Source organism: Myotis davidii, unplaced genomic scaffold (genome assembly GCF_000327345.1).
Source record: "Myotis davidii unplaced genomic scaffold, ASM32734v1 scaffold197, whole genome shotgun sequence".
NCBI classification, from domain to species: domain Eukaryota; kingdom Metazoa; phylum Chordata; class Mammalia; order Chiroptera; family Vespertilionidae; genus Myotis; species Myotis davidii.
This window is the reverse complement of record NW_006291549.1, coordinates 44,674-63,298: the sequence shown is the minus strand read 5'-3', so window position 1 is coordinate 63,298 and position 18,625 is coordinate 44,674. Positions and strand designations below refer to the sequence as shown.

The following is an 18,625-nucleotide window of genomic DNA, read 5'->3' as shown; positions in this document are numbered from 1 at the left end:
AAATATATTTCTTTATTGATTTCAGAGAGGAAGGAAGAGGGAGAGAGAGAAATATCAGTGATGAGAGAGAATCTTTATTCGGCTCCCTCCTACATACCCCCTACTGGGGATCAAGCCCGAAACCCTGGAATGTGCCCTTGACTCAAATCGCACCCAGAACCCTTCAGTCCACAGGCTGACGCTCTATCCATTGAGCAAAATCAGCTAGGGCTTTTTTTTTTAAATAAGCAAAAAACACAGTAAAGAAAAGCAGCAAAATGAAACAGTAGCTGTGCTTATCTCTTGCCAATCTAACATTCCATTGCTGTTTGTTTTGAATAATGTGAAGAGTGCAGTTTGCTTTGCCGAAGGAAAGAATTTGAAGGGACACAGGCTCTGGTTTAGTTTCCACTGTGTCAGGGATTTGCTGTGGCTGTGGGCAAGAGAAACAACATCTGTTGGGATAGTTTCTTTTTTTCTGAAGAGACTGCAAGTTTACTACCCTCCATTTTCTTAGTGAGTGGGGTCTGAGACACACTATATTTTATACAAAATGAACTTTTATTCTTTCCAATTGTTCTTCGTTGCCTCTGGAACTCTCATCTCCGTTGAGGATGGAAAGAAAACATTGCCAATTAAAGATGACATCTTCTGCTCAAATTTCAAACAGTCTCGTTTGGAGTGATTGAGGTTTTCTTGAAGGAGTGGCAGAGGCAAGTGCCCAGTCATGTAAACCGTTAATCTCTGCATCAGGCCCACGCCTCCCTTCTCTGAGGTTCCCTCTCCCTCTCCTCCTTTCCAGGTGATGTTAGGTGCAGGAGGAAGTGGAGTATGATGGAGCAGGATCTGGGTCTTGCTCTCTGGTTGGTGGCTACATCCAGTTGTTTTTGCATTGCCCTCTGTCCTTGCTGCTGCTACATAGGACAAGGGTCTCAAGGTCTGGGCAGTTTTTACTACGTAATGCTATTCCTGCTAAGTGTTAAAGTGTAGCACAGTTCTTGGCAGACACAGCTGTCACTGGATGAGCTTGCCTGGAACCTAATAACTTAGCCAACTGCAAAGAAGAAATCAACATGTAATTAACCAAATCGTGGATATAAGCAATGGCTAAGCCTCCCTCGGGGCAGACGGAGATCTGGATGTGAACCCCCTTTAGTTGCTGCATAAAATACCTAATGACAACCATGTCTTGTTCTTGAATAAAACACCCAGAGCAGCAAATCCACTGTGTTTGGCTCCACTGCCTCTGCCCCTCAGGCACCTGTGGGGGCTGGACTTGGTGTGTCCATGACCCTGAGGGCTTAGCATTCTCCACTGGCATTGGCGAGGCCAGTGACTGAGGTCCAGCAACCACTCATTTGATCCCTGTTGCTGCCCTTTGCTACAGGGCCATCTAAGCTGTCTTTTAAAAACATTTTCTTACTTTGCAATAATTCCAAACGTAGCAAAAAGGTGTGAGAATAACAGAGGATTTAATGTGTACCCTTAATCCATTTTCAACATTTTGCCACATTTGCTTTATTATTCTCTCTGTATACACATCATATGTATTTTTCAGAGTCATTTGGCAATAGCAGCTCCAGGGAATGTGATTTAGAAGGCTGAATTAGAGAGGGAAATGTCTGGGAATAGCTTTCATGTTCTTTCCTTTTCTCTGCTTTCCTCCAACTGTTCTTTCTTTTTTTTTTTTTTAAATATATTTTATTGATTTTTTACAGAGAGGAAGGGAGAGAGATAGAGAATCAGAAATATCGATGAGAGAGAAACATCGATCAGCTGCCTCCTGCACACCCCCCACTGGGGATGTGCCTGCAACCCAGGTACATGCGCTTACCCGGAATCGAACCCGGGACCCTTCAGTCCGCAGGCTGACGCTCTATCCACTGAGCCAAACCGGTTTCGGCAACTGTTCTTTCTTTCAAGTTAAGCTTGTCCATTTCCTTGAACTCTTTCTTCTGTTGAATTGGCTTTAGTCTTTTCCTGGCTGTTGGCTTCTAGTTGCATTTCCAATCGTTGGTGGTCTTAGAACAGTGTGTCTAGAACATCAGAGAGTTCAGGTGGTTGGATTGGCTAGACGAGAGTGAGGGCCAGTTCCTTCCAGTAAAAAATAAATCAGTGCTATCTGTCAGTTGCTGCTCTGTTTGTCCGTTTGTTCAGTCAATCAGTCAGTTAATCCACACAGTCTTGTTGGGAGTTTCCACTTGCACGAGTGGTGAGAAAATGTTGAATTCCTTTCCCTTGATTCTGATAGCACTGGTGACAGGCCTGGATTGGAGCTGACAGTCAGAGGTCCGTGGGGAGTACCTGCTAGTTTCTGGGCTCTTCTTGCTCTCCCAGCGGCAGCTGCAGCAGTCCCCCCTGCCTCTGATCAATGGCCCTGAGGATGGCTATTTGAAGGAATTGCCCATTGGGCAGCATTTGGTCTGGTGAGCAATTTCTTTAGTAAGAAAGACAAGCTCATCATATGGCCAATAATATTAAGCAATAAATTTCCTGGAAATCTGGTGGTGGTATCCACTGGAGTCCTATGTTCATAATGCTGGTGGACACTGTTCAGACTGTAGATTATATAAATGGCGCCTCTCATAGCATAACGATTGGCCATCTGTGTTCATTCCTTTTCTCCCCTTAAAGAGAGATTTTAACTTTGATGAAAAGCTGGAAGGATATTGTCTTTTAATAATTCTTGAAATTTTTACTTCATTTTTTGCTTTTCAAAATGAGCTAGCTTTTTATTGTGCAGGAACATAGCACATTGCGTTGAATTTATTAGGGAAATTAAATTTGAATTGATTCTGCTAATTATGACTTGAAGGAGAGAAAAAGTATAAACAAAGACAGCTGTAAGTATTTCATTTGAAAATAGTTCTACCTCATGATTGAAAATTAGAGTAGTGTAAAACACCAAAGTAAAAAGACAAATAACCCAAGTAACAAATGGCCAAAGAACCTGCATAGGCACTTCTCCAGAGAAGATACACAAATGGCCAATAAGTCCCTACACAGATGCTCAGTATCATTAGTCCTTAGGCAAATGAAAGGCAAAACCATAATGAGGTAACATTACCCACACGAAGATGGACAATAACAAGTGTTGGCCAAGATATGGAGAGATTGGGACTCATACATTACTGGTAGGGATGCAGCATCACCATGTCAGGACTTTTTTTGGTAACTCATATATCCACCAACAAATGAAACAATAAACAAAATGTATTATATTCATACAACGAAATATTATTTGGCCATTAGAAAGAATGAAGTACTGATACATGTAGTAACATGGATGAATCTTAAAAACATTATGCTAAGTGAAAAAAGCCAGTTATAGCAAAGGTGTAGATACAAAGGACTATGGGGAATGATCGCTAATGGATGAATTCAAGGTTTCTTTTGGGTGACAAAATACTTTAAAAATTAGATTGTGGTGATAGTTGTACACTGCTATCAATATGAGTATACTAAAAACCATTGATTGTATGCTTTACATGGGTAAATTGCATGGTCTGTGAATTATATCTCAATAAAGCTTTTTTAGAAACTTAAATAAATTAGAGCAGTAAATACAGGGCAAAATGAGGATATATTTTCCAACACTCATAACAGTAATTGAAATATGATGTTTTCTTTAGCATTTTTCACTAGCTAAAAATACATTTCTTCTAACATCTCAGTATAACATCTTGGTTATGCTCAGGAGTGGATCAGACAAGTCTTTCTATTTACATGTTTAATAACTGCGCTTACTTTGGCGGAACAGATCCTAAACCTGAAGCAATTTCAAGATCATTTAGCATGGCTTTTTTTGCAAGGATGCATGCACTCCACTGCAGTGTTTCAGATATTAAAAACCTTTATTGAAGGAAATAAGACTTGAATAAATGTGTATAGATGTGAAAGTATAATATTGTAAAGATAGGAGTTCTCTGCAAAGTTTGCTAGAAATGTAATGAAGTCCCAGGAAACACCATGGCAGGACTTTTATTGGTAACTCTATAAGAACTTACTCTAAAATTTATAACTAAGATTGAAGGTGAAATAATAGCAGTCCCCTCTCCACCCCCGGGAAAAAACATTTAATAAAGTACAGGGCTTGTTCCTTTGGCATATTAAGAAAGCCATGATAGTGAAAAGTGCGGAGAAAGGCAAATACATGGGTGGAACAAGAATGCCTGGAAACAGACGTGTGTACATATGGAAACTTGCCCTGTGTTACAGAGTTGCAGTGTTATTCAGTATGTCATCGTGTAAAAATTACACAACGAACAAATGTCAAAGATTTATTTATCAATCAGCAAGATGGTAAAACTGGTTCCAGAAATATTTGGGGAATGGAAGAAAGAATTTTGGAATATGATTTGCTATATTTAAAACTGGTTAATATCTTACAAGGCAATAAAACCATAACCTTACCAGACTAATTATTTGGGTATTTACCAGAAAAAAATCTACAAGTTAACATATAATTTTACAGAGTATAGGCCTCAATCAGTAGTCATTAGCAAATCAAACAAAGGTATATCTTTGGGTGGGCCTGTTAGTGCTCCAACATGGCATTGAAAGGACATTGGTTTTTCTTTTGTCTTATTTCCAAGCTAAGGAGTAGCTGAAGGATGAGTTATTCATTGGTATTGGGATAATTGCCTGTCCATGTGGGAAACAAATTAAGAAGCAGTAAAAGCAGTGAAAGCTCTCCCTTTTCTGCATAAAGGCAGGGAACAAATTCTTTTACTAGAGACAGACACCTATCAGCCCATAGAATCTGCAGTCAAACCTTATTAAAGCAATCCTTATATTCCTAGTTACTTCTTCACCATTTACTACTCCTAGCCCAACTCCTTATCTTGTCAGTTATTCACAAACTTATTGTTTCTGTGTCTAACAGGTATAAAAGCTTCCTGTTGTTCACTTCTTTGAGGCTTCATTCTCTTGTGAAAGCTCCCATGTACATGTAAAAATTCAATAAAATTTATATGCTTTTCTCTTGTTAACCTGTCTTTGTCACTTTACTTTTCAGACCCAACCAGGGACCCTAAGAGTGTCAAAGAAAACTTTTTTCTCCTCTACTATAATATTCCATTTTAATCTAAATATATAAAAGCCTAAGCAACTGTTATGACTGGTCGCTATGATGTGCACCGACCACCAGGGGGCAGATGCTCAACGCAGGAGCTGCTCCTGGTGGTCAGTGTGCTCCCACAGCCAACCTTCCCTGGCCAGCCAACCTCCTGCGGTCCCTCCCATCCCCCCGCCCCCGGCCAGCTGGCTCCGATCAGCCCCTATTGGCCCCGATCGTTGGCCAGGCTGAGGGACCCCACCCATGCATGAATTTGTGCACTGGGCCTCTAGTAAAATATAAAAATATATGTGTAGATTTACTTGGGAAAAGATATGCAAGGATATATACAAGACACAATGCTGTGTTTGGATGTAGAGCTGTGGGGGATGGTTTCAGTTCATTTCTTTTGTGTGTGTGTGCACTAGAATAAAAAAAAGTTTATTTTATTGGTGCTATATTTCAGGAATGTTCACCATGTAACTGAATAGTTTTTCTAAATTGCAAAGAAATGTAGATGCCCCGGCTGATGTTGCTCAGTTGGTTGGGCATGGCCGTGAAAGGTTGCCGGCTGGATCCCCAGTAGGGGGTGTGCAGGAAGCAGCCGATCCATGTTTCTCTCTCACATCAATGTTTCTCTCTCCCTTTCCCTTCCTCTCCAAAAATCAATTTAAAAAATCTTAAAAAAAAAAAAAGAAATGGAGGTGAGATTCAGTAAATAATTGAAGGGCTTGTGTGTGTACTTAAGTTTATGTGAACGTTTCCTGTAAGACACCTCACTCTGCCTTCTTTATTAACAGGCCTTTTCGCACAGATATGGCAGCAAGCAGACCTCACTTGGCATCACTGGACGCAAAACAGGCCTCTGGACAGCACCGACCATCCAAAGTGAGCAGGTCAGAAAGGGTGCGAGCGTTCCTGGGGGCACCAGTCCTACCCTTCGGTGAACTGCAATGCTGATGTCAGAGCAGGCTCTGTGTTTTATTGATCCGCGGGGAGAGGAGCGGCCCGGGCAGGTAGAGGGCCCATTTTACAAATTAGGGAAGCAGGCTAAGGGACTCAGTGACTAGGTGAAACTGTTACATAAAAGCAGGAACAAAACAAAATTAAACTTTTGCAGCACAGCTCCCTTTGTGTCTTTGCTACCTCAAATTTTTTAAACCATTAATTTTAAAAAATATATTTTTTATTAATTTCAGAGAGAAAGGGAGAGGGAGAAAGAGATGGAAACATCAGTGATGAGAGGGATTAATTGATTGGCTGCCTCCTGCACACCCCCTACTGAGGATCGAGCCTGCAACCCAGGCATGTGCCCTTGACTGGAATCGAACCTGGGACCCTTCAGTCCACAGGCCGACGCTCTATCCACTGAGCCAAACTGGCTAGGGCAAACCATTAATTTTTAAATAAAATAATATAACCACATTGCCAACCATCAGGGAAAATGGAGGAAGGGAAAACATAAACTGTAGTTATGACTTTAATACAGACTGTTAGAATTTTGGTGTCTTTCATTCCAGTCTTTTCACTGGGCATGTGTTTCTTGAAATGGATATAACCAAAGAGTTTTCAGTCAGTATTACATCATGATTATTTTTCTAATGTTTTTCTTGTAACCTTGGCTTAAAGTGCATTTAAAAAAATGTTCATTGTAGAAAATTCAGGATAAACAGAAAAATCATAAAGAATAAACTATGTATTACTATCACCATAGCTACCATAACTATTTTTTAGGTGTATATTCTTTCTTTTCCCCCTTATATATAAAGATACTTTTTTTTTTCTTAATTGGTATTATATTGAACATACTGTTTAGTAACCTGCTTTTTAAACTTAGTTAATCATGACATTCTTTTCTTTTCCTTAAGTATTTTATATAATATCACATTTCATTGCTAAGTTCTGTTCCTTTCCTGCCTATTCTGGAATTAACTAGTTGTTTCTTTTTAAACATGTAGGATATTCCTTTATTAGTTATTAAGGCAATTGTTAAAGCTGTTTTTTTAGACTTGGCTGGTGTGGTTCAGTGGTTGAACATTGACCTATGGACCCAGAAGGTCACAGTTTGATACCCGGTCAGGGCACATGCCCAGGTTGTGGGCTCAACCCCCAGTGTGGGATGTGCAGGAGGCAGCCAATCGATGATTCTCTCATCATTGATGTTTTTCTACCTCTCCCTTCCTCTCTGAAATCAATAAAAAATATATTTTAAAAAAGTGCTTTTCATCTATCCTACAGGTTTATTAGACTAATTATACCAGAGATCTTTAGCATTTTTGTATTTTGCATTTGAAATTTTTAGCTATTTATGAATTAAACACATTTATAATACTCAGTTTGTCAATGTAAGAAAAAGGTGCAATAATATGAGGGTTGAGGAATGGAGATGAACTTGAAAATAACTTGTAAGTATCTTAAGGCATTTATTTTTCACAATACTATTTTGTTCCATATGTCTCTGTTCATGGAAATCTGAGCTTTCTTCAGAAATATATACCCCCCTTTCAGAGTTATCCTCTAATTTATCTGATAGTTTCCTAGGTTTCTATTACATCAACATTTATAATGCTGAGTTTGAAAGCTGTAATAAAATACTAAAAAAATTACCGAAAGCAGTACTAAATAAAGGGTATGGTGTTAAGAGAGAAAACATGAGTGAAGGAAAGTTACCCTTTTTTGCTTGGTTAACATTAAGTAGAAATAAGTAAGATTTGTGTGTGTTTCTGAGTTGAAAAGGGGTCAGAGAAGAAGAGGTTAAAGTTATATAAAGGAAGTTCGGTCAGGATGGCGGAGTAGATAAATGTTGTGTTTGCCTTCTCCCGCAAACACATCAAAATTACAACTAAATTGTAGAACAACACCCTTGAGAACCACCTGAAGACTGGCCGAACAGAACTCATAAACAAGGATATAAAGAAGCCAAGTTGAGGCTAGTAGGAGGGCTGGATGCAAAATGTCTGATTGCACACCCAGGTGTGGCAGTTAAGAATCAGCCCGGGCTATGTGAGTTGTTGAGGTTCCCCTGAGGAGTGAGGGGTTTCAGGCCCACACTGGACTCTGCAGCTTGGGAAGAGGAGTCCCTACCACTTCTGGCTGTGAAATCAGCAGGGATTTTGTGCATCCTGATAAGATGAAAAGTAGCTGGAGTCCCAGGCTTTCCTCATAAAGGGTCTGTGCAGGGCCTTACTCACTGATGGACTCCTTTGCTCTGAGCTCCAGCACTGGGGCAGCAGCTCGAAAAGTGCCAAGAACTGGAGGGGCAGCTTTCTCCCAGACAGAAGTGCTGGTAAAGCCAAAGCCATCTTGAGAAAGAAGAACAAAGGTGGAGGTTTCATGCTGATATCAAAGTATCCTATAGTAATTAAAACAGCGTGGTATTGGCATAAAAACAGACACATAGATTAATGGAACAAAATGGAGAATCCAGAAATAAACCCACGCCTATATGGTCAATTAATCTATGAAAAAGAAGGAAAGAATATGCAATGGGGTAAAGACAGCCTCTTCAATAAATGATGTTGGGAAAACTGGATGGTTTCATGAAAGAAGAAAGAAAGAAAGAAAGGAAGGAAGGAAGGAAGGAAGGAAGGAAGGAAGGAAGGAAGGAAGGAAGGAAGGAAGGAAGGAAGGAAGGAAGGAAGGAAGGAAGGAAGGAAGGAAGGAAGGAAGGAAGGAAGGAAGGAAGGAAGGAAGGAAGGAAGGAAGGAAGGAAGGAAGGAAGGAAGGAAGGAAGGAAGAAAGAAAGAAAGAAGTAAACGACTACTTTCTTACATGATATACTGCAAGAATAAACTCAAAGTGGATTAAAGACTTAAATTTAAATGTAAGACCCAAAACCATAAAACTCCTAGAAGAAAACATAGACAGTAAAATATCTGGCATGGCTCTTAGTAATATTTTTTTGGATATGTCTCCTTAGGCAAAGGAAACAAAAGGAAATATAAACAAATGTGGGACTATATCAAACTAAAAGGGTTTTTGCACAACAAAGGAAACCATCAACAAGCCGAAAGACTACCTACCGAATGGGAGAAGTTATTCACCAATGATACATCTAATGGTGCTTAATATCCAAATATGTAAGAAACTGATATAACATAATACCCAAAAACAAACAATCCAATTAAAAAACAGGCAGAGGATCTAAATAGACATGTCTCCAAAGAGGACATACAGATGGTGCATAGACATATGAAAAGATGCTCTATGTCATTAATCATCAGAGAAATGCAAATTAAAGCCACAATGAAAGGAACTCCTACCATTTGCAACAGCATGGATGATCCTGGAGAGCATTATGCTAAGCGAAATAAGCCAGTTGGAGAAAGATAAATATCATGTGATCTCTCTCCTTTGTGGACTATAATGAACAATATAAACTGATGAAAAAGAACAGATCCAGAGACAGAGAAGGAGAGATCAGAACATCAAACCTCAGGGGGAAGGTAGGAGTAACCAATGGACACAGACACCAGGGGGGTGAGGGCATGAGTGGGGGTAAGTGGGCAATGGAGGGGATAAGGACACATATGTAATACCTTAATCAATAAAGGAAAAAAAGCCACAATGAAATATCACTTCACACCTGACAGAATGGCTATCATCAATAAATCAACAAATAAGTGTTGGGGAGGATGTTGAGAAAAGGGAACCCTCATGCACTGCTGGTGGGAATGCAGATTGGTGCAGCCACAGTGGAAAGCAGTATGGAGTTACCTCAAAAAATTAAAAATAGGACTAACATATGACTCAGCATTCCCACTTCTAGATATTTATCCAAAAAAACCCAAAACACTAATATGAAAAGATATATGTACCCCTATGTTCACTGCAGCATTATTTACAATAGCCAAGATATAGAAGCAATCCATCGATGGACAACTGGATAAAGTGGATTGGATGATGCCCACCCACACTGCGGAGGGCCATCTGCTTTACTCAGTTCACCAATTCAACAGCTAGTCTCTTCTAGAAACACCCTTCACAGACACATCCAGAAATAGTGTCTTACCAGCTGTCTGGACATCCCTTTAGTCCAGTCAAGTTGACACATAAAATTAACCATCACAAATTTTCAGCTCTTCAGCTACTCCTCCACCAAGAACTTGTCTCATTTCGGCACCACCTTCAAGCTCTAGGCATGAGGAATTCTGTGTTCCTACCCAGATCAGCTTTACCTAACCACCTACCCCATCCACCAGCTCAACAATATTGAATGAGTATGTACTATGTTCTAGATCTCACTGAAGATGCTCGTGGCACAGCAGTGACTAGAACAGCCTCCCTGCATTTGTGTTCTAGAGCAGGAAGATAGACAAAGACAAACATGTCCAAAATGCTGCATGGGACACTGGGGATGGTAATGAGTGATGTGGAGTAAAAAAACAGTGAGATAGTATGGGTGGGGTCACTGAGGCAGTTCTGAGTTGATGCTTCTTGAGCTAAGGTCTGAATAACAGGAAGGAACCAGCCATGAGAAGTTTTAGAGGCAGAGGACCGTTTCCTGTAGAACCTTCAGAACCCATTTTTGGTAGATGAGTAACTGGTAAGATTTTGTTTTCATGCTTGAAAGAATGAATTTGGAGAGGTTGGAGGCATGGAAATTCAACATGAAGTACTTTGAAATAAATTGTACTACTCATTTGCTTACCGAAATATTTCTATCAATAATTAATTAACAGATAATTTTCAAATAGTGTATAATCATGACTCTCATAGAGATACAGAAATCACCACATTTGAAAGACTTTAATTAACTCATTAATCAATGAAGGAACTAGGCCAGCCGTGGGCAAACTAAGGCCCGCGAGCCGGATCCGGCCCATTTGAAATGAATAAAAAAACTAAAAAAAAAAGACCGTACCCTTTTATGTAATGATGTTTACTTTGAATTTATATTAGTTCACATAAACACTCCATCCATGCTTTTGTTCCGGCCCTCCGGTCCAGTTTAAGAACCCATTGTGGCCCTCAAGTCAAAAAGTTTGCCCACCCCTGAACTAGGCAGATGTTATAGCAGATTCAAAGGAGAAATGAAGACAGCACAAATTTATATGGACGAAAAAGTGTTGAAATGAATGTGTAAATTCAGGACCAACTAGCTTCTTTCACGCTGGAGGGAAGTCAGTTGAACCTCTACTGGCTGGGACTAAATTGATATGTCTATAGACAACAAATAGTTTGCATTGCTATCAGTTACTTACCATTCACAGAGTTGTAAGAAAACTACCATAAAATCAAAAGCAAGTAACTAGGAGGGGTCTCCCTTAGACAATTCAGTTTTCCACTGAAGCACATTTCTCCCCTTTATATAGCCAAACGAAAGCAAAATAACCTTGGCCTCTCCTGTGAAAAAAGTTAGTTCCTCTACTTGTGGTGGAGTGATGGTGGGGGCGGTGGGGAGGGGAGGGCATAAATATCATTTATTCACTGCTCGCAATGAGCCATAGTTGTCATAAACTCTATCCTCACCATGGCCCCATGAAGTAGGGTGTGGTGTCCCATTTTACAGATGAGAAAGTCAGTTCCCAGAGGTTCAAGACACTGCTAGGAAGTGACAGAGTTAGAATTTTAGCCTATCTGTATGCAAAGTACGTGCGCGCGCGCGCACACACACACACACACACACACACACACACACACTCCCTGAGACAACTTGCTAATAGTAAAAACTATAGAAATTATATATATATTTTTCTTGATCTTTAGGTCATCATCAACCAAGATGGATCTCAAGAATGGCCTGGAAGAATGTGAAGTGGCACTGAAATTATTTCTGAATAACAAATTTAAAGATGCCTTAGAATTGCTTCAACCATGGTAATTAACTATTTCTTTTAGGTAAAATATTTTTTTTCACATGTTTTTGATGACATTCATGTCTTCTATGCCATACTTGTCAGTTAATTTATTTGTGTTTCCACCTACATATTTGAGACCTCTTAATATCCAGTTAAGAAATCTGTCTTTTCAACTTTATTCAATAGAAAATTTCTGATTTTTTCTCATCCTTTAATTTCTATGTTTGTTTAAATAGTGTCATTTATGTAGTTTTATAGAGCTCCATTTTGCTTTTGTCAGTGAACGATTTTTATGGATGTTCCTCTTAACATTAAATATAATTGAGAAGAGTTTCCTTTGAATTGGGAAAGGGAAGAACTAGAAATGCTTATCTCAAGTGCTAACATTTAAAATGATATAAATATTATAGGGACTCCCTGCTTATGTGATAAACTTGGGTTAAACAACTTAATTTCAGTTAATAGTACCTGTTAATTTTTCCTCCTCTGTGCTCAGCCTTCTTATTAGGCCTCACTTTGACCACAGTGCCCAGCCCCATGGTGTAACTATAGCTTGACAGGAATGCTTACTCTCACATTGTTTCTTCAGACACAGTCACTTCCTTGGGTTAAGCATAGACCTCATAATTTTCTAGAAGCTTAGTGGGCACAAAAGTGGGAATCTTATTCTTTTGAGCCATCAGTAGGGTGATGTGATTCTTGTCCTTGACCTTGAATCTTAGAAATGGATTTACCTACTGAGAAACTGCAAAGGCAGCTGTATTCAGATTTTGATAATCTTGATCAATTAGCATTTCAGAGGTTAGGAATATAAGTTAAAGCTAGAGGCCCGGTGCATGAAATTTGTGCAAGAGCTTTGGCCCTCGCAGCCCCAGCTTTATCCAGAAGGTCATCCAGAAGGACGTCTGGAAGGTCATTCAGCTTCCCGGTCTAATTAGCATATTACGCTTTTATTATTATAGATAGATGGTGAAGCCTGTAGCCTATAGAAATTGTCCAGTGCTGTCTCCATTGCTTATCTCACAACCTCTTCCTTGCCTGTCTCCTGCCTTTTCGCCCAATGACTTCTCCATCTCTCTGTCTTGTGTCTCTACCTTTCCCTTCTTTTCTCTGTCTGTATTTTTTTCTTTGTCTCTCCTCTCTCAGCCTGCCTGACCGTCTCCTTCTTTTTCAGTAAAACACGTCTCCTTTTTTTCCTTTGCCACTGAAATCAGCTGGACATAATCTGGAATGAAAAGAAATGATTTAGCATTGTATTTAATGGAGCTATAGATTCTCTGATCTTATTTTTCCTACTTGAATACTTTTTTTCCTTTTGGAGGACCTTCCGGTTAAAATATGAGGTTTAAAACTCTAGCTACTGATTAACTCTGGGCTGCTCTTATTCCTTGCGGTCCTTTTGAACAACCAGTGCCCTCATTGTTCAGGACAAGCTGCAAATTACCGAAGGATGTTTAGACTATTTCCGTGGGGGAAGCGAATAAAGTGGCTGGCACTTGTTTTGCACAGCAGCAGGCTGTTGTGATAATATTTGAATTAAAGCCAGAATCGTGCACTGATATTTTACATCTTATAAATAATTAACGTAATTTAAGAAGTTTTAAGAAAAGTGATGGTGAGGTTTTTTCACAGCCTGAGAATCTGGGGTGTCTGCCATACATCAGGACTAGCTGACCTTCCTAAGAATCTAAGTGATTCTCACTGGTAATGTGAATTATCAAGAACTTTAATCAGGAATCTCAGATAATGGGATTAGATTAGAGATGGAGTTTAAAATGTGCTTTTGTCTGCCTACCAAACTTTATTGCAAGAATGTTGCCTCTGGCTGGGAGAGGAAAGGGGACAATTTTTTGTTGTTGTTAATCTTCACTCGAGGATATTTTTCCATTGATTTTTTTAGGGAAGAAAGAGGGAAAGACAGAGAGAAACATTGGTGTGAGAGAAACACATTGATTGGCTGCCTCCTACACAAGCCCTGACCAGGGCCTGGGGCAGGGAGAAGCCTGCAACCAAGGTATATACACGCTTGGCCAGAATCAAACCCAGGATCCTTTGATCCTCAGGCTGATGCTCTATCCACTGAGCAAAACCAGCTAGGGCAGAGAGGGGACAATTTTTTAAAAAATATATTTTTTATTGATTTTTTTACAGAGAGGAAGGGAGAGGGAGAGTTAGAAACATCAATGAGAGAGAAACATCGATTCAGCTGCCTCCTGCACACTCCCTACTGGGGATGTGCCCGCAACCAAGGTACATGCCCTTGACCGGAATCGAACCTGGGACCCTTCAGTCCACAGGCTGACGCTCTATCCATTGAGCCAAACCGGCTAGGGCGAGGGGACAATTTTTAATGAGTCTTTATCTTTCAAAAAATATCAGAATCAGTCACAAAATATATTTCTAGTGGCTTTTATTGTAGCACTGATACCAGAGCTAAAGGCAGCACACTGCCCTTGGTCCAACTGGGGAAAAGCAGTTTGCTTTGAAATGTTTTCTAGGAAATGAACCTGCAGGCTGCCCCCTTGTGCTGAAACAGGGAAAAGCATCTCAACTCTTTTTCTTTCAGCCTGCAGTGTTCTGTGCTGCCTGTGTGAGCATAAATTGTTAAATCCTTGATACGGGAGTATTTTAGGGCCAGTCTTTTATAGTTCCCATGCTTTCAGGGACTGTGGTAAAGGAGTAAAGATTATCACTGTGAAAGTCAAGACATGCATGTGTTAGGATTTCTCATGATGACTATCAGACTAGACCTGAATGCTTTCCAGTTTGAATTGAAATGTGCTATTTCCCTGTGTTGCCCCCAGGGCTAAGGACAGCATGTACCATGCCTTGGGCTACAGTACCATTGTGGTATTGCAGGCCATCATGACCTTCGAGCAACAGGACATCCAAAATGGCATTTCTGCCATGAGGGACGCCTTGCAAACCTGCCAAAAGTATGAACTCAGTAATTATATGCTTGAGATATGACTATAAACCTATATGTCTGTGTGATCAAATGAATGCGGTTTGCCTGACTGAGAGCTGTTGAAAGTTGGCCACAGTTGTAAGAAAAGGACTTGAGCTTCAAAGCTTTCTTGGCCTCATGTAGTTTTATGTAATAGAGACCAAAATCCCTATTAGGAATTAGAGTACGCTTCTCATTTGGCCAAACGAGGGGCATTTGTGGTAACCTGAAGTGCCCAGCAGGGCTGAGATTTCAGTGGGGTTAGCAGCAGGCAGCTCCAGGGTCTCCCTGCGGTGAGTTTACGTACCGCAACCTGAAACAGGCCAAGCAAGCCACATTCTTCTCTTTGTAGGGGATGCTGCCAATTCAGAAAGGCATGTTTTATTTGCTTACAAAGAATGTAGTTGAACACTTTGGTTGGTGAAAATGAGATGGGTTTCCAATTTTATTTTAATCTTTGCTCTGTGTCCATAGGAAGACCCTGGCAAAAGCTGTTAGCTAGCATTGGTGAATTTTAACCCTGGTGGAATTACATACTCACCTAATTTTGTGGCCCCACACATGAAGAGAGAGCTTTCAAATATTACACTCTTAAGTTCATTCTTCATCGGTGGTGAGTCTTGCCACAGAAGTGCTGAGTTCAGCCACAGATCTGGGGGGTGCTTGGCAGGTTGGGGCCACTGTTTTGTGCAGGTCTGTCCACTCACGTATTCAGCGAGCAGGGGTTGAGCACCCCCGCATGCTAGCCCGGTGCTGGGAGGTGGGGCTGCAGTGCTCACCAGGGTGGTCTCTGCCCTGGGGACGGTAGTGTTGAGCTCTGCCTGCCTTCATGACTCTCTGGTGTGACTGTGACTGAAGTGAATGTCGAGTGAAAATGAGCTTGGGCTAATTTCTTGTTACTTCTTCTTCCTCTTTCCTTCCCTCCTGCTTACTCTATGCAGATATAGGAAAAAAAGCACGGTTGTAGAATCTTTCTCAAGTCTTCTTTCGAGAGGATCATTGGAACAGATGACCGAAGGTAAGAGTCATTTAAAAGATTATATATTTTCCTTCCTTTGAAAAATCAAAACAGGATCATGCCCGTAAGAGCCAATACTTAAACATATCATATAAAGTAGATGGAATGTCTTTTTCTCTTCCCTATCATACCTTCCAGAAGTAACTACTGGTAGGAGTTGGTTTTGAAGCCTGTCAGACTTTTCTGTATATATATATATAAATATACACAAGGTAGATGTGGGGTGTTTGTAGTTGTTCAAGTATTAATCATTTTTGCAAGCATAGAATTACATAATATACCAGCATATATTATTCTACAATGTTATTTTTTGGGATATTGATGTTTTCCCATGTCAGTATATATAACTTGTATTTCATTCTGTTTAATAGTTATGTAGTCCTCCACTGGATGGGGTAAATTACTTGGTTTTATCTATAGAATTATAGTTGAATTGTTTTTATTTTTTCACTATTACAAATGATGCTGTCCTAAAATTCTTTTTTTAAAAAAATCCTCACCCGAGCGTATGTTTTTATTTATTTTAGAGAGAGAGAGGGGAAGGGAGAGGGAGGGAGAGACAGAGAAGCATTGATGTGAGAGAGAAACATCAATCAGTTGCCACAGGGATCAAACCCACAACCTGGGTATGTGCCCTGACTGGGAATCAAACCTGCTACATTTAGGTGTATGGGACGATGCTCCAGTCAACTGAGCCACCCGGCTTGAGCATGTCCTAAAATTCTAGAACCTATGTCTTCATACATTTTTGTAAGTGTCTCAGAGGATAAAGTCCTAAAAGTGAAATGACTGGGACTTAGGCTTTGAAAGTTGTTAATATTATTTATAGATGCTACCTATGTTTTCTCCAGAGTTAGGTCAGTTTATATTTTTACCACCCATGTATGAGAGTTGCTATTTTTCTGCAAGCTATTAAATTGTTTTCAAGGTTAAAAGGAGTAATTCTGATATCTTACAAAAACATCGATTATGTTTCACAATATGGACGATGTTTGGTTTGTGGATATTTACGAAATATTCGAGAATCCGGGAATGGCCATAGCACTTTGATTAGTTGGAGAGGGAAAGGAATGACTGTTTTTGTTGTCAATTTCCTTTATGTTCCCACTGAGATGAGGGCAGAAGGTCCCTGATCAGCTCTGTTTTATAAGTGTGACACTCTAGTCAGAATTGTTTCTAAGAAAAGAACACCCAGATGTCCTGCAGAGGAGAAAATCATGTTCTTCAGACGTGGCCAGCCTAGAGTAAAGCTCTGCCATTCAAGGAGAATTTGTGCACGTGTCGTCATTGTCAAACTGACTCCCTGGAAGAGGTAACTCCAACAGTGAAAGTGGCTGTGGCTGATTAAGGCCAGAACTATTCTGTCGGAGTCATGCCTGGTCTTCACATGTATGTCAGGCACAGTTTTTTATTTATTTTTATTACTTTTTGTTAATCCTCACCTGAGAGTATTTTCCCATTGATTTTTAGAGAGAGTGAGGGGGAGATAGAGAGAAACATGGATGGGAGAGAAGCACACCTATTGGTTGCCTCCCACACATGCCCTGACCAGGATCTGGAATTGAGCCTGCAACTGAGGTACGTGCCCTTGACTGGAATCGAACCTGGGACCCTTTAGTCCATGGGCTGATGCTCTGTCCACTGAGCCAAAATGGCCAGGGCCAGACACAGTTTTTTAATGTGTTGTATTGTGAGGTCTTATTTTGTTAGAAGAACATTATCACCAACCTGTTGTAGACATGGAAGAACTTGGGAACATTTGTAAGATGTGAGGCTAGGCACTGATTACAGGAGAGGCCTATGGGACTTGCTCCTAAAGGGTATGATGTCGACCCTTAAACCATTACAGAACAGAACGGCATTTCCTGTGTCACTCCAGGCAGCTGGAGCCCACTACCTTTTTCTCCAGAAAATAACCTGTAGAAACCCACAAGAATTTTCTTTCCCCTCAATTTTGGGTAGAATATGGCTTCATATTTTCCATCTTTGGGTCATTGATGTAAATTGGCCCCAGTAATCCTAAAGGCCACTAAAGTCGGTCAGTGGGAATTTAAATGGGCCCTGAAGAAATTTGACTCTTTCATCTGCATTCTTTCTGTTTTCCTCATCTGGTTTCTCTCCAGTGGCCTGTTGCCTTCAGCTTTCCTTTTTTTTTTTCCAATATGAAGGCTGACATTTGAGGGTTTTTTTTTTTTACCTTAGTTTTGGGAAGAATAACAATATTTTTAGTGTCAGTATAAGTAATAATCATCATTTAAAAGGTAATAGTGATAATGCCCCATTATGTCTATGTGTCAGACATTGTTCTTGATGCTTTCGTTAGCATTATTCAATCTAATCTGTGTAACTTCCTTTTATGGAGTAGGAACTAATGTTCAGAAGTTTAAGCACATGGCCCAGCAGAGCAGGGTTCAAACCTGATCTACCTTTCTCTAAGCCATAGTTCTTTCCTCTGTAACCCAAACTTTCTCCTGTAGACGTGTAGTAAAGGTCATTGAATGAGTCATATACGGATAAGGGAAATGTCGAATTGTTCCTGTGTTAGAGATGTTGAAAATAGATGGTGCTGTGTTCTGATCTTTTTATTATGTCTTTGGACATAGCACTTTAGAAAATCTGGAATACTTTTTACTAAATATTAAAAAGTAAACAACAACGAGACACTGCTACACACCTGTTAGACTGTCCAAAATCTGGAACACTGACCACAGGAAATGCTGGCAAGGATGTGGAGCCTAAGGGACCCTCCTTCATGGCTGATGGGAATGCAGAATGGTTCAGCCCCTTTGGAAGCTAGTTTGGCAGTCTCTTATGAAACTAAACAT

The 18,625-nt window shown here is 40.2% G+C and overlaps 1 protein-coding gene across 1 annotated transcript in view; it reads left to right on the top strand.

Annotated features, from left to right (window-relative positions):
• The window catches only part of TTC39B (tetratricopeptide repeat domain 39B), a 71,914-nt gene that overhangs the window by 12,256 nt on the left and 41,033 nt on the right, over window positions 1-18,625 (top strand). The window contains exons 2-5 of the mRNA XM_006764939.2: window positions 5,836-5,931; window positions 11,744-11,854; window positions 14,640-14,771; window positions 15,724-15,800. Coding sequence (XP_006765002.1) covers window positions 5,852-5,931; window positions 11,744-11,854; window positions 14,640-14,771; window positions 15,724-15,800 — 400 coding nt within the window. The 5' untranslated portion in view covers window positions 5,836-5,851. The remainder of the gene's footprint in view (window positions 1-5,835; window positions 5,932-11,743; window positions 11,855-14,639; window positions 14,772-15,723; window positions 15,801-18,625) is intronic.